Source organism: Rhizoctonia solani, chromosome 10, assembly GCF_016906535.1.
Source record: "Rhizoctonia solani chromosome 10, complete sequence".
In the NCBI taxonomy this organism is placed as follows: Eukaryota; Fungi; Basidiomycota; class Agaricomycetes; order Cantharellales; family Ceratobasidiaceae; genus Rhizoctonia; species Rhizoctonia solani.
In genome coordinates, this window is record NC_057379.1 from 282,840 (window position 1) to 298,939 (window position 16,100).

The 16,100-nt window shown below is 48.1% G+C and overlaps 3 protein-coding genes across 3 annotated transcripts; 2 read left to right on the forward strand and 1 right to left on the reverse strand.

Annotated features, from left to right (window-relative positions):
• Positions 1 to 2,453: 2,453 nt before the first annotated feature.
• Positions 2,454 to 4,385, forward strand: RhiXN_08279 (YAP/Alf4/glomulin family protein; the record flags this gene model as incomplete). Its single annotated transcript, XM_043328095.1, has 10 exons — positions 2,454 to 2,501; positions 2,553 to 2,654; positions 2,716 to 2,983; positions 3,038 to 3,255; positions 3,313 to 3,354; positions 3,405 to 3,458; positions 3,506 to 3,566; positions 3,649 to 3,797; positions 4,013 to 4,201; positions 4,251 to 4,385. 10 exons carry the CDS (start codon positions 2,454 to 2,456, stop codon positions 4,383 to 4,385), a joined length of 1,266 nt encoding a protein of 421 aa, XP_043183480.1.
• Positions 4,386 to 5,756: 1,371 nt separating this feature from the next.
• On the forward strand, positions 5,757 to 9,356 carry RhiXN_08280 (CAP-Gly domain protein; the record flags this gene model as incomplete). The annotated part of the gene is made up of 12 exons (XM_043328096.1): positions 5,757 to 5,952; positions 6,006 to 6,382; positions 6,430 to 7,347; positions 7,395 to 7,587; positions 7,643 to 8,073; positions 8,125 to 8,191; positions 8,490 to 8,569; positions 8,645 to 8,692; positions 8,745 to 8,765; positions 8,817 to 8,942; positions 9,004 to 9,072; positions 9,198 to 9,356. 12 exons carry the CDS (start codon positions 5,757 to 5,759, stop codon positions 9,354 to 9,356), a joined length of 2,685 nt encoding a protein of 894 aa, XP_043183481.1.
• Positions 9,357 to 11,692: 2,336 nt separating this feature from the next.
• Positions 11,693 to 15,794, reverse strand: RhiXN_08281 (glycoside hydrolase family 15 protein; the record flags this gene model as incomplete). The annotated part of the gene is made up of 13 exons (XM_043328097.1): positions 11,693 to 11,703; positions 11,747 to 12,065; positions 12,113 to 12,188; positions 12,236 to 13,046; positions 13,093 to 13,276; positions 13,324 to 13,384; positions 13,615 to 14,261; positions 14,318 to 14,599; positions 14,657 to 14,821; positions 14,871 to 15,031; positions 15,110 to 15,309; positions 15,380 to 15,568; positions 15,706 to 15,794. 13 exons carry the CDS (start codon positions 15,792 to 15,794, stop codon positions 11,693 to 11,695), a joined length of 3,195 nt encoding a protein of 1,064 aa, XP_043183482.1.
• Positions 15,795 to 16,100: the final 306 nt, after the last annotated feature.

The window sequence follows — 16,100 nt, forward strand, 5'->3', positions numbered from 1 at the left end:
AATTCCAGAGCAGATAAAACCATCTTCATTATTGGCATAGTGAGTCCAATGTATTTCCATGAGCTCAGCGCGGCTCGCATAAAACAAGTAGCATCCTTCGTCCTGTTCTTTGGCTGATATCAAAGTTCAAGACCATGGCCTACTTGGATCAACACTTTCTCAGATAGGTGTATGTCTCAATGTGATAGGATAAATATCTGTGGGATAGCTTATAAATTGGGTAGCTTCCCGTAAGGGCTAAAGCTAAGCCAGTTTAAGCTAAATTATGTCAAAGTCTGGATGACGTCATCATATTATTCAATGACCAATTACCCCACTTTATAACCGTTCACCCGCAGGCAAGTCCAATTTAGCTTAGCTTTATTTCAGTTGTTGCAAGAGGCCATCCACTCAATATGGACACAGTTTTATACCCTAGCCCTAGCTTCGTCCCAGCAAGCTGTGCATACTTTGACCGGTTCATTATGATATGCTTAGATGGGGCGTTGAATCTCGGGCGAGTAGTGTATTGGACACTTGCATTCAAGCAACTTAATTCTAACCCTCTTTTGAGAAAGAAATATGTCTCAGTGGAGGTTCGACTCCTCCCTCGTCCATCACTTTTGTTAACTCTTGATTTTTGATGTCTCCGCCCGCTTTGGGGTGACTGAGTTGTTGCACCACACTCGTCCTAACATGGGGCTGAGCTGCGATCTTGAGTGTTGATTTACGGTCTACTCTACATACCTGTTGATATCAATAGACTAGGAGCAGGCTAAACCATGATAGTCGCGTGCCGACTACAACGATTACATGCATGTAATCTGAAACCCTCAGAGGCATCGCGTGCATCAGTACGTGGGTTGCTCTGCCGTCAATATACACTGTACAAGATTATATGCTGAAAATCAGTGCGTGTGTTTAAGTGAGAATTGAGCTGAAATCAAGATCAATACATACTGATTTTAGGTATCAATTCTTCCATAGTCTGATTCATGCTGAGGGAGGCATACTAACATTGTAATTTTCAGGCCATATCCTACTGAAAAAAGGAATCTTTTACTGATGTACTGATTTTCAGGATCTTATCACACCACAGTGATATCGTTAGCTAACTATGTAGGTTGGCCTTTGAATCTTAGGCGAGTAGTGAAGTGGTCACAAGCGGTTAGCCGAATCTCTCCCAGAGCTTCGTCATGGTTCAACCCCTGGAGGTTCGACCCCTCCCTCAGCCATATACCCTGTTGAACCAACATATAAGGTTGTTACAAGGTTTTATATGCTTCAAGTATGCCCGCTTTTATCGCAAAAAGATTGACGAGAAAACGACTGAGAGCCGAGTGGCTCCCTTCTCATTTCTCAGCTCTGACGGTGGATTTTTTGAACACCCCCCACCCCCCAGTTATTTAGACGCCCTTACAGCAATATATACGGGTAATTAATTGATCAATCGAAGTGTAATGAGGGAGTGTATACTTCAGCAGATAAAAAGCTACACAATAGCAAAAGAACTGCATATAAAATACAACATACTAATTACCACGGTGAACCCCAAAAGTACGGAAAATCCGCATGACGTCCAGATTTTGCCAACACTCCGCATAACACGCGGTTTTTCACGTTCAGAAAATCCGCACTTTTGGGGTCCACCGTGTACTTGAAGCAACAGAAGTGGAACCCGTGTCGCCCAGAGCCTGCGCGAAGATCCCTACAAACTTTGGAAATACATTTTCAGGGGGATAGTGGGAAAAGTCGTATACTTTCAGGATATCTTCAAAAAGGAAATCATCCAACTGTTGAGCGACAAGAATGATGACGGGGTCAGTGACCCAAACGTTCCCACAAGCTGGCAGCCTAGTATCGATCGTCCTAATATGGCAGTCCATTAGCATTGAATTATTCGATACACTGATTGCATTGAAATCTGAGTCCCAGTGACCCAATTGCTAGAGCTCGTGAACACCAAGGAGATGCGGTTTCCGACAAGCCCTTGTGATGCGGAACTAACGGAAGGAACGCCAAGTCCAATACTCCTATTAGGCGACAGGGATTGGATCACGGTTGTATGTTGGCATTATCCTCATATTGTGAAAAAGTCGACAAGAATAACATAGATACCCTTGCGTCTCTTCTCATTAGAACAGTTCGGACAAATCTGTACTGGCGGTCTGTTCAACCTGCATCAGCTTCTAGCTTTGTATGATTGTTAGATATTCAATAGCTGTATATAGGCTAAGCGCGAACAAGATCGGACGCGCATAGGGATCCTGTACTATTTCTCCCAATATATCTAACATTGCCAGATAATATAACTATTGTGTGGTGGCTAAGTACAAGGTAACGGGTGGTCGTTTAGCGCTCAGTGATCGACTTTATTTACCCACCATAGCCTGATACTTTCTGACGGTGTCACCGTCCTGCAGAGATCACGGACGTCTACTGAGTCATAAAACCTATAATTTGATCTCACCTATATGTCAGACAATTATTGGGTGAGCAGAGCCAAAGGATCGGATGATGCGGTAAGTTTAGTACTTGTAACACAAATGATGGACTTGAAATAATGTGTATAGACCCATATCATCCGCGAAGCCCTGGAAAAAAGTCTTTGCGAAAGCAGATTGCATGAATTTAACGAAGAACTGAAGCAACTTGTTAGTGATGATGGATATGGCGTACGTATAGTTGATCGATCAAAAGTGCGCAACTGATTCTGGCCATTCATCTTCAAAGTAGCAAATCCTCGAATCTACACCGCTTGAGCTAATTCCTATCCTTCTCTTGGCCAGTGATTCGATTGAAACCTCCCCACACCCACTAAAGAACACATATGAACTAATTGCTCGATATGGAAGTCCCAAAGAGATCCTGCTGGTCGTACAGGAGTCACTCGATGTACTTTTGCAGGAGGCTAAAGAACTAGAGAACGAAGAAGAATCTGCGAGCTCAACGCCAGCGCAAATTGTCTGGAAGCTACTAAGGCTAATCGAGATGAGTACTTTGGGTGGGTGTGTTTCTACAGCAGCATAGAAGTTCGATTTGTCTCAATGAAGCACAGCCTTTCCTCGTCTGGTTCCTCGAAAACGCTCGGCTCCAGAGACGGCAATCCCTATAGTACAGCATATACGAAACTCGCTTGGAATCCTGGGGACACTCATCGATCCAAATGAACCGGTATCTCGAGAGGTAGTAGAGGCATGTATCGGGCTAGGGTATTCGTTGCTTGGATGGTTCGATGTGGTGGGTTCTAAAGCGGATGAAGTTGCTGAGTGCAAGGTGGGACTAGGCCTCCTGGAGCGGATCTTGTACTGAGTCCGTGGTATTATGTACCAGATGACTTTAGAGAACCTGTTACGCGTTGCGGTCGCCGAATGTGTAAGCGGGTTCCGCAGCCAAGCTAAAGTGTGATGTTCAGCGTCACGTAGTTATCCGACAATCAGGTCATGCGAGATTACAACAATTTCTTACATCGAGTACGAGTAAGTAATTATCACAATTCCGCATTTTGCTGTACTGACTTTGGTAGATTGCAGGCCTAGACTTCACGCCCATTCGTTTTCCAGAACCCAGCTCCAAAATGACTGGCAGTACGAGAACACAGTTGCTGGGAGGATTTATTTTTACTACTTGTCTAACCAAGGCCTCATACGTCCAAAAGGCACACGCCAGGCGCTTCGAGGCAGCTTACAGGCCTTTCGGAAGCATTACGCCACCCTAGGTGGCGTCAAACTGCGCTTGGCGCAATCAATGATTGCATCCTTGGTGGCCTGTACGAGGACCAAATCTTGGAAGAGGATATCGCGACCGAAATCATACCTGTAAGTTGGTATTTTCATTATGCAATGTAATAGTGAGATTGGGTTCAACGAAGGACACAGATGATTTCTACCCCTGCCTCGACGGACCCCGTATCTGAATATGCGGTCATCAGCTATAAGTCTGCTTAGACGATTGGTGGTTCGAGCTTTCAACCACGATCCGGTGCGTATTAGTCATTTCGGGCAGGTAGGGCGACTGAGTTCTTTAAAATTAGCCGGCTAGGGATGATCCGTTTGCGAGTCAGCTATTGCTGGAAGAGTACAATCCGATCCTGCTCCAGAGCCCTGTTTTAGAAGAAAAAGAGGCTGAAGGGCTCAAGTTTGTCGATACGCAAGAAATGAATCGTCTTGTGGAAGTATTAGGGTTCTTCTACGTTTTGTTTGCAAGGGACGGAAAAAACCTGGTACTTCTTTTCCATCGCGCATATATTCACAGAGCTCATAAACCTTTAGACCGTGGTACCCTTGACCAAAATCACTTGCGAGCAGGAACCCGTTTTGGAAGACCCAAGTCTGTATTTTGCTATGAGGTCGATTTCGGTCTCATTGGAACGGATTGAGGAGATTATTTCAAGGATAGAAAGTTGAGGCATGTGAATTGGATTAGGTTTCTCGGGGTTTCTGAAGATTTTGCGTGCATCATTGTTAGTTTATCAATTTTATCAAAGGGCCGGTGCTTGAGAACCTAAGCCAGGGCGGGGCGATTGCTCAATTGACTTGAAGTTAAGTGCTGGCACACTTTGTCAGCTCACTGGGATCGAGGGGTCCTTCTTGTAGACTGTTTGATTCTACATAATGTCCGTTTTTCTTTTGTTTTATTTGTCACATAGGTAACACAGCCCCGAGGGGGCGTTTTGCCAGTGATTAATGCACTCCATGAGCGTGTTCTAGACCACGTTCCAGTATGTTTTTTGCCCAAGAAAGCGGATCGATAGGATTATGTTGACAGCTAGCTGCAACAAAGGCCGTGTGAGCTGACGATCGTAAGACTTTCAAGCGAATTCAGAGTTGAGCTTTGCATATGCATGTAGAGAACCCCGGCTGCCACTGACAATGAACTATAGTCTGAATACCTTTACAATATGCAAGATGTAGTCGCATGTAAAGTACGACCAAGGAAGTGAATGGAAGCGCTTCCATCGACTCTTGTGATTGTCTATTATGGATTATTTACAACAAGATTCTATGGCCGTTGGTGGATCGAACGGCGGCTGGCTTTTTATCACATTGCATTGCGGGCAATGGGAGTTCACCGGATGAATTTGACGCTCCAAGTAAGTGGTTCCTAGATTACACCAGAAGTAGCTGTATGTGCTCTAGAGCTTGCTCTCATGATTATGATGTCTGTCGGGATACCTGTCCGTTATGTGTCTATGTACGCGTTTTACCTGTGTAAAAAATGATCCGCTAAAATCGACTGCGGGTCACTGACAGTGGCTTGAGGCCAGGTGGACTCATACAAGAGCTGCTACTAACAAAACACCGGCCAGTACGCTCCCAGTTTCATATATGGGTTGTTATGAAGGCGCGGCGGTGTCGCCAACCATAATCAACTTCCGACTCACACATGCATTACTCTAAGCGTCTCGAAAGTCGTATCAAGCCCATAAACTCGGCCACTATGGCTTGTATATACAATCCAGTTGGATTAAATATAATGTCGGAAGAAGGCTTTATGAAAGAACAGCCACGCCGGCGGTGACTTTCACCACGGACGGTAACTTAAAGGCGGGCATGACCACTTCTGGCTTAACCTAGGAACCGGACTCCCCTGTGCACCATCGGACAGAGCTATGTATTCCGCTGTCTTACCCAATACTCCGGTACGATACAATTTAACTGGATAGCAACTCGTCTTTAAGTTGGTCGCCTGTTGATTGATTGGTGCATCTCAGGGGGTTATAGTCAAGCTTGACTGTTGCCATGGCTGTAGCTTTGAATCATCGACTGGCACCTACAATGGCTCCCGCTACAACACCTCCGCAGGTTCCTCGTTCTTCAAAAATTCTCTTATACGCGCTCGAAGTAGCCACAGAAACATGGCAGAATGATCTGAAAGTTCTATTTGACCAGGCAAAGTTCCGGTATGCGGACATTGTTTGGGATAGAACAGACGATAATGGGCATCACATAGATGAGATATGGGGGCACAAAGGTTTGTAAGCGTATACATGGGCAAATAACTATAAGTTGCTAATCCTTTCCTAGCAATCATTGATGCTCGAGCTTCATTATTGTTTCAGAAGAAGTATTTCTCGTCCCGGGCAATGAAAGAGTCTAGTCTTCATCCAATGCACCATTCACCTCATGATCAGGACTCGCCGCAGATACTGAAGCTTCCTTTGGCCAGTGATGGTACATTGTTCCGTGTACCAGAGGTCATAGACTCAAGCTTATTCCTATATGAGCTTGAGTATCTCTATACTGGAAGGGGCATGTGGAATTTAATTCAATTTTTGTCTGATCCATCGACTGAACTCGGTCTGACGCAAATTCCAGAGCCATCGCTAGAAGAAAAAGAGTTGAAGAGATTGCGCCAAGATTTGCTAAATATGTGGTCACATCAATTGCACAGTGATATCCGGGTTAGTAGCAGTAGATTTTTATTGTATCTAATTAATAACCTGTACAGATAACGATCAAGGCCATGGGGGACTCCTCAAGCAGCGGCCAAATTACCTTCTCCGCTCATCGATTTATCCTTGTCTCCCGCGTCCCCTACTTCCGTTCCTTAATGTCTGCACCGTATGCTCCAATTGAGCATGGCACGTATTCTAAAAACATTATATCACTAAGCCTCCCTTCCCCTCCCTTCACGCCTTCATCGCTTTATTTGTCGCTCGGATTTATTTATAGTGGTACCATGGCATTCAAGGACTGCGACTGGGACCTCAAAACTGTCTTTGATGTCATTCGATCCGCAAAGTATTTGGGGCTCGATACGCTCAAGAACGAAGCTCGGGCATGGATTATTGAAGGGATGATGCATGGACTATTTCGCGCATATCTTCCAACCGATGAATACGAATGGGAAGTCAAAGGAAAGTGGGGTACTGGAGGTTGCGAGTGCGACGAATGTCAAAGGCGTGCACCTCGGGTGCTAGAGCACGCGATGAAAGAAGATATACGGGATCTTGCACTCGAGCGCGGGGCCCAGCGTGCCTTGGTAAACATGTACGGAGAAGGATGGGTAACACCAGAGTTTTTGGAACTACCTCTAGAATTGAAGGAAATGCTCTCCAAGACCCTCGAGCAGCAAATAACGACCCGAAATATTATCCCCCTTTTAGTTGCAACTCAAGCCGGTCTCAATAAACTTGCCTCTAATTCAGAGTCTCCTGCCGAAGAAGTCAAACAACTCATGCACCAAGTAAGGCGAAAAATTGACGCAGTTACATGCAACAATCTGGACGATCTCCTTGAACAGCCCGAGTGGATTAGCTTGCTCGAGAGCGACACTGCAGGGTTCCCTGATGTGGAAAAGTTCGATCTAGTCCTCAAGTCAATTAGGCGTGGGTGGACGGCTAAGAATGTCGGGCGCGTTTACCAAGTACGTATTGGGCTTTTGGTACACGGTGTTTACTGATTTGAGTCAAGACATTGGTTTCCTCCGTTTTGTTGCGCCCAGGCTCAACACCCGGAACAGCATTTCTCTCTACAGACTCTATGCTACGAGCTAGTGTCGAGTTGTTGCGAAAAGACGCCATTGAATGGATTGCGAGACACCGTAAACAGATGTCGGGCTGCTTTAAGGGCCTAGAGAGATGGGTGTTGAAAGAAATCGGTGGTGGTAAGTCTTTTGAGCTTGGGTCCCTTCATATTGGTAGTTATAAGGCACTTGATAGAGCTCGAGATGCTCGCCGAAAATAGCGCCTTATCCGAGTCTCCTTCCGTTTCCACCTTACAAAAGGAGACTCAAGCGCTCCTTATCACTCCCAACTCAGGTTTAGATTCGGACGCCAAATCGACAAACACACATTCGCTTCGCAAAAAGCTCTCTAAATTGGCGTTGAGCTCGATATCTACGGTCAATCATAAGCAGAGAAGTGAAAACGCCTCAAGCTGGGTAATCGTTGAAGAACAGCCCCATAAACAAGCACCAGATGATTCGCTCCCTCCGTTTGATGATATAGCTCGACCCAAGAATAATCAGAAAAATGACTTTGCTGGGAGTAGCCCTACAAGTATAAGCGCGGGCGCAAGCACAAGCAAGAGCATAACTGTTGGTGAAAGTAAAGAACCAATACCCGGCGATGTCCCAATAAGCAAGGTTATGGTAGGTGGAGATACCAAAGTCGTATACAGTATTTCTCACAAAGTCCGATAGAGTATCAACGATGTAGTCTCACATTTGGTGGCTCGTGGATGCCAGGATATGGCTAATGATGTCGATCGTGCGACATTAAGCAAATATCCAATATCCCATGGGGATTGAGCGACATATATCGCGGGCGTTTGCTCGATAACACACACGTTGCTATTAAAACTTTGCGGGTGTCTGTCAGTACTCTGACGGAGAACCCGAAACATTTAAAGGTAAGTTGGGGTCGTAAGTCGGCTCATATAGTAGCGCATACATATACTAAAAGAGGCTGGTCTAGCACGCCGCTCAAGAATTACATACATGGATGAAATGCAGACACCCTAATGTATTACCGTTGATGGGACTACTTGTGCTTTCCGACCGGATAGGAATGGTGTCTCCCTGGATGGGAAGAGGCAATTTGCCTCGTTACTTGGAACAAACGCCGGATGCGGATCGATATAATTTGGTACGCACCCAGCGAAACTCAGCGCCTTTCCGTGGCTATTAATCAACTCTGTAAATTTGTCAAACATAAATCTAGTGCGCCCAAATATGCGACGGGCTATGGTACATACATCAAAGCGGAATTGTATGTGCTATTGACTTTGGTTGTTGCATTGATTGACTAGCGGTCTCCTCAGATTCACGGCGATTTGAAAGGGGTCAGTGATCCCGCCTAATATCTATTCCGTGATTCTGTGACAATTTCCTAGGTCAACGTCCTTGTTTCTGACGACGGTCTTCCTGTTCTCATTGACTTTGGCAACTCTCTTCACCTGAGCCGGTCATTGAAGTTTACGCGCACAACGAGTAGTAGTTCATTGACTGTGCGATGGGCTGTAAGTGAATACTATTAATGTTAGTTATCGATTTCTTTTGATAACCAATGACTTTATATAGGCTGCAGAACTTATAATTGGGTCGATCACTACCCCAAATGAAGCATCAGACGTATATGCACTTGGAATGGTATGTGGCTGCACCAATATCGAGCCAGTCAAAAACACATCTGAAAAGGGGTAACACTATACTAGACTATATGTGAGTTGTCATACAAGAACATTCACCAGGAGATATGAAAGATACGACACCAGGAAGCGTTGGCGGGGACCATTCCATACAACGGCAAGAACGAACCCAATATAATGTATCTCGTGACCACAAAACGTGAGCCCCCGGAAAGACCCAATACCGACTGGGCGAAAAGACGCAGACAAACTATGGAAAACGCTTCTTCGCTGTTGGTCATTTGATCCAAAAGCACGACCGAACGCGGGTCAAGTGGCGGACATTGTGAGTCGCACACGCACATCTCGTTTGAAAGTATACCTTATTTCAGTAACACAGATGAGAACCATTACTAATCAAAGCTCGACCTCTATCAACACGCAGAAACCAAATTCCAAGTGGCCATGGCACAAGAATGCCTAGGGTTAGACCCGGGACGCGTGAACGCATATATGACAACAGTGCAGAATGGAAAGATCTGCCATCTCAACCTCTTTTGTAGCAAACCATGTGCAATTGAATATGATCAACTGAAAGTGGGAGTTTATTTTCAAACCCATAGATGACAGAAAGCAGACCAGCGTGTCTGATACAGTCGTCTTTCTCGATATAGATATGCTCTTGGGCAGTTTCTGATTGTAGTTACCTCCACTTTGCCAAGGCTAGCCATGTATTCGCGATAGATCAAACTCGACATCATGCTCAGTTAACAAATTGTGGTAATCTGGGGTTGAAGTAATTCGGTGACCAGTGGAGTTGTGCGCTTGCGCAGGATTCCATTCAACAGGATTGCCTGTACTCGGCAAAAGCATCGATATGAGATGTGATGCGCAATAGTTTGATACAAGGCACATAGAACGCACGTGTACGCCGTCAAATAACATCAACCTGGAATTTATCAAGTGTCCCTAATATCGAACGTTACGCACGAGAATCATACGCCATAGAGTCTCCAAAATTCCGAAATATGATTTCCAGACTGAACCCGGAACGTACAAGGGTGTGCATCACATTCAAGGTTATACCCCAGTGCGGCGTGACAAACGTACCCTGTTAGAATCTTCACCACGAGACACGACCGGTTGGTATAACCGTGGACCCAAAAGGGCGTTCTCGAAAGAGACAGAGCAATGCCGGTTCTGGATCCCAATCCCGTCCACAATGGATCTATTGTCCATGTGGCCCTCGCCATTTAACAAGTTTCCCAGTGCTCGAAATGAAGTTCCAGCGACCTTGTTGAATCGCGTTTGCCTCCCTACTCACCACCACCACCATTACCAGAAAACACATGCGCGCACCAAACTAATGCTTCAACGTATACAGTAATCGTCATTCCCCGTACTCCATTCCTTCACCACTCTACAGGCTCTACCACGGTGCTCCACATGAGTAGCATACAGCTTTCCTCCAAATAAGAACGTAACCAATGGAAATCGGGAATGAGAAGACGAATAGATAGGAGCAGGAACAAGAGGCCATGTAAACGCGCCCAGTCTCAACCTCTTTTGTGCTAAGCTGCTCGCATGGAACGCGTTCAAAAGAGAGTACAGCTTCGAAGACATATATATAACATTATCTCTGATGGTTTCTCCTCAGTTCTTCACCTTTGGCCGCATACACATGCATGAGATGTTCTAGTGAAATGCATTGATTTGAAGTAATGTTCATCATGTATATGCAAGGTGACACTGACACTGTTGGTTCAACAGAATGTATGCGCAAGAACAAGATACCATATACCATTTGCATGCCAATATCTCCAGAATGAACTCGGAGCTCGGAAGCAAGATGCATACACTCAAGTGCATAGCCCAGTGAACAACACACGATTTGTTGTTGGGGACAAACACGACTGATTGGCATAAACTTGAATATTGTTTCTCAACCAGGCAAAACGGACTGTTCTGGATGCTGATCTTGCTCAAAGGGTAGTCATCCTCAATACGCGTAGCAATAAACAAAGAAATTGGACCCATCTCGCACGTGATCCACCATTAACCAAGCGTTTCGAAATGAAACTACCAAGTCGCAGTCTACCAAACCGGATCCACCCTCTTGCGCTACAAGCCATACACCTATACCAGGAAATCACACTATACGCAACCGCGCCAACCGATTTCAATGTACACGTAAATCGTCATTGCGCTCGCGCTCTACCCCACACTCTACTACCCCACACCCACCCCACCCTCCACGCACTCCACACATCTGCATCTGCAGTAGTAACATACACGCCAGTACCAAGCCGAGCCATAACCAGAACCGAATCAATAAACCGGGTTGGGGGTGAGAAAAACGAATAGATAAAAAGGCCCATGGCGCCTACATGCACAGAAAGACATGGCTAGTCGTAAACAGGCCTAGCTGAAAAAAGATGAAAAAAGTATGAAAAGTATGAGCACGTCGAAAAAAGGCCAGTCAATGAGGGAAATCCGAGTCCTCATGGTGCGATAACAAGTCAAATATATGGAGACTCCCAAAAAGTCGAGTCGGGCCGAGTCGAATATGCGATAGAATGTATGATGAATCCGATGGGGATGAAATGAGATGAGCAGTCTCTCGGGCATGTCTTTTGTTTTTATTAGCTAGGGTCTGGGATGGTCAGCTCGTGGGTGGGATGGAGGGGGGGACTCACTTAATGTACTTGATTTATTCCGGCTGTTCTGCTTGGTCTGTTCGACCCCGACTAGTCCCAGACCCAGTTCACCCGTAGTTTGCACCGCCGGTACACCCTGCGCACTGGACGAGCCGACTTGAGCGTCGCCGGCTTGCGCACCGGGCAAGACAAACTGGGCCCAGCCTCCATGGGACATCCTTGCCTTTTCGCCATCGGGGGAGATCTCGACAAGCGAGGACATGTGCATAGTGTCGCGGACAAGATTGAAATCGGTGAGTTTTCGGAGACGATTGAACGAGGCGATTGTGGAGATGGGAATCCATCCTTGGGAGTCCATCTGAAACACATGAGTCGAGAGGCCAAGGAGAGAAAAGGCAAACGAACCTGCTGGCGCAAATACAAATCCTGACACATGTTCTGGATACTGAAGTAATATTCGAGCTGGCCGAGAACATAGTACCTGAGCCCATCGACCGGATAAGGTAACTGCGTAATCGGCATCGGCACGGGTGCGCCGGTGGGGGCAGGTTGCGGAGGGGGATAGGGGAGCCACATGGGGGGGACGGCGGGCATGTACCACGGTGGTACTCGTACGGGTTGTAGGGGCCCATGGGAGGCACGGGTGGTAAGACGGCATATTCCGAGTCGGCAGGTGAGTTTCGGTAGCCGTAAGCCCCGCCTCCGCGACCTCGATAGCCCCTGGACATGGTGCCTCGGCCTCGAGCACCACGTGCGCGTGGAGGGTGTATGGGTGAGTGTTGGGGGACTCTGGGTAAGGGGGCACGACGATCGAATGATCCGAGGAGACCAAAGTTCCATCGACCGTCGCTGGTCCAGTCGTCTTCAATGTCGTTCAGAGTAGAAGTCGAACATCGTGCAGCCTGTCTGCGGGCCATGCGTTCGGGCAAGGGAACACCGACAGCGACACCGTAGGAGCCGTATTGTTTAGGGTGCGGATGGTTGTGTGGTTCCGAGTCGAGAGGGGGGCTGGTGGGACGATCGATTGTGCCAAAGCGCGTGCAAGTGGATGGAGTGGGAATAGGACGTACGGCCGTAACAGGCTCGCTTAGTGTCGGAGACTTGCGCTTGATGAGGGGCTGGGAGGGAGCAGGGGTCGTGGGCTGAGTGAGATTGTTGGTGGGCGTGTTGAAGCCAGAGCGGCGTCGGTGGGGATCGTCGGGCAATCGTCGTGGGCGTCGGAGATCTCCGGGACTGTTGCGTCGAGAGGAAGTGCGTGAGTGGGAGTGCGAATGAGACCGAGGGGGACGCGCCTGGTCTAGCGCGGCCTGCATCTCTGCGGCAGGGATCGGCACCCACTCTGCCTCGATGAATAAACGCAAATTTTAAATACAACATAAACTCACTCTTTTTCGACACGGGCGCTGGGTGGTCGTCTCTCGCGTTCGCTGTGCTCCTCGCCGCATTCGAGTCGTGCAGCGTCGGAAACTCGCTCCATCCGTTCACGTTCGAGCTCTCGTTGGAAATCGTCGTGGCACTCGTCATGGTCGAGGGCGTGCTCGGAGACGGCTCACTCGAGACCATATATGACTACCCAATCAGCCCCATCAATTCCCACTCGCTCTTGCTATACTCACCACCGACTGCCCGGGGCTGCTTGCTATAACGGTTTCGCGAAAAACCGAAGATGCAGAGCGACTAGATCGCTCGATGGTCGTCGTTCACTTGACGATATGCCACGAGTCAAACAAACCGCGATGATGTGATCACACTAGTTGCCCACTCGCCAAAAAATTATTATTCCTTTTTCCCCCAGTCTGTCCGGGGAAATTCAAATCACTCATTCTGTATAGTTCCATTCTATATATACATATTACTACCGCCACGTCTCGTTGATCACCAGCGTCCCGTTCGCCGGCGTGCTATACCTCAAATTCGGGTCCGACTCCCACCAAATACTCCCGTCTGCGTTTTTACGAATAAACTTGAACTCGAACGTGCTCGCAATCGGCAACTGGACAGTCACACTCCAGTTCGGACTCGTGCCCTGCAATTGAACTGCCTTGGCCGGATCCCACACTCCCAGCTCCGCCAACTGTCCCACCACGTACGCGTTGGTGGAATCAGAGACGAGGTTGAATGTCACCGCTACCTTGGGAATCGGCTGCGCTTGGCATGTCCCAGTGGGCGGGTTCAGACCTTTGGCACCCCACGATTCGGGCAACTTGAACGACCGCGCGTCAAACGCGGTGATTGCGCTCGCATAGGACCATGTCAAGTCCACAGCCGACGTCGGCAACCCCGTCGCGCGATCAAACTGTTCGGCCAGTCCGCCCTTGGGACCCACGAATTTCTTGTTCACCACCACAAACTGGTCTGCGTAGTTCCGGACCGCAAAGAGAATACCGAGTCCGTCCTTGGATACGACGGAATACGACCCCACTTTGGCCGTGGGGTAGATTTGCTGGAAAAACGGAAGAGAGAGCGACGTGATTTCGATCTTGCCAATTTTGATCCATTGGTACGTCGCATAGTACAACTGCTCGGCCGCTGCAAACGTCGCAAGGTACCATGGCTGCAACCCATCACATCAGTACCCCTCTTACAGAAAAGAAAAAGACGGCGACCCACGTTCCCATTATAATACACATCCTCTGCGTACCGTCCAACCGCCACACCCTCGGACTTGGAATAATTCCCGTTGATCGCATATATACTCCTAAACGAATCCACCACCGCTTTATGGTTCCTCAGCGCCCGGTCCGAGCACGGCTGGAACGTATCCACATCGCACCCGGCCTCGGGATCAAAGTTGTGCACCGACGTCAGGATCGAGTTGACGTCGAGCCCCGTTCGACCGTCGGCCGAGTTGATGTTGGAGATGATGTACGAGCCAGTCGGGTCCCAGAATGACTAGGGTGTAAGTTTTGGGTGAGTGGGGGAAGATGGGGATGGGAGGGAATGACGTACTTGGAGGAAGCATAGCACGTTTGCGGCTTGGGTCGTGTACGTCTTTGCAAGAGGTGCGTATCCGAGCTTGGTCGCTAGCGCCGCACCCTGGCGTAAAGACCTATGGGAAGCCGCGAGCGTAAAGAACGACGAGCCGTAGACTTCTTCCCACAAGTCGTACCCAGACTGCTCCCAGCTGTCAGTACAATTAATCGGCCAGAGATAGTGCACCCACCGCATTCCAGAACTGAGCGACATAGTCCAGGTCGAGTTTAATCGCCGGCCAAATGCTCTGCACATACGACTTTTTGTTCTTCCCCAGTTGATCATTCGCAAACGTAATAAATGTCGTTGCTCGTAGTGCGGGGCCATCACGTTGCGGCCTTCCCCACGACCCTATACCCAGGCAGAACCAAAAAGAGTAACATCAATACCAGCACTCTTGAAAACCACAAGAAAAACAGAGAGACAAACCGGTAAACTCAGTCTCGTTGATATGAAACTTGGGCTCTCCCAGTCCTCCGGCGCTCACAGTCCCCGAAGGGTTCGTCACCTGCTGCAACCGCCTCTGACTCGCGATCCAGTCGTAGATCCCCTGGAGGAGCGAGTTGTCCCGGCCCGAGACGTACTGATCGACGAGGAGCTTGTACACCAATGCTGAATCGCGGGTCCACCTAGAATGAAAATGGAAAATCAAATGAAAATCTCAAATTCAATATAGTCGAATCCGGGGGAACACCATACGTATAGACATAGTCGGGATCCTCCTTGGACGGGCTGGCGATCACGACTCCCTTGTATGCTCCTTGGTCTTTAGACCCGTTCGGACCGATATTGGCCAGAATCCCAGCCTTGGAAATCGAGTACTGCGATTTCTGGAATGTGTCGGCCTCGGTCGTGGGCCACGTGGGGACCGAAAGTCCGAGTGCCGAACTGGCAAATACGAGCAACCCAAAACGCATCGTCGAAATTCACCCCACCAAAGTTACACGTGGACAATGACAGAGGGGACAAGTAGCGACAGCGAATGAGAATGATGGTGCAACGACAGGATTTATAACTGTGCTCACTTGGCTTCTTGGAACGTTCGCTTGTGCCACCACCATGCTCCCGCCCCTGAGAGAATAGAGGCCCAGAACAGTGCTCGGCGCTGGCGCATTTCCGAGTGGAAGAGGGAGAAGGAGGCTGATGAAGCGCGTGATTGATTGGGCTGATTATGTCATTTGTTCAGTCGATTTTTTTGGGTGTCGTGGAATAAGCTTGGAAGAGCTTGGGGCGAAATATGTATGTATACTAATTGATAGAGATGTATACTTTTTTTAAGACTATATAGATCGACTTGATTAGTGGGTTTGGGGGGTTGGATGGGTTGGGTGGTGGTTCTGGAAAAGAACAGGTCCTGCTGACCTTCTGTCGATCACTCTCATTAGCCGACTCGGGACTGTTTTTTTCGTCGGCTCACATG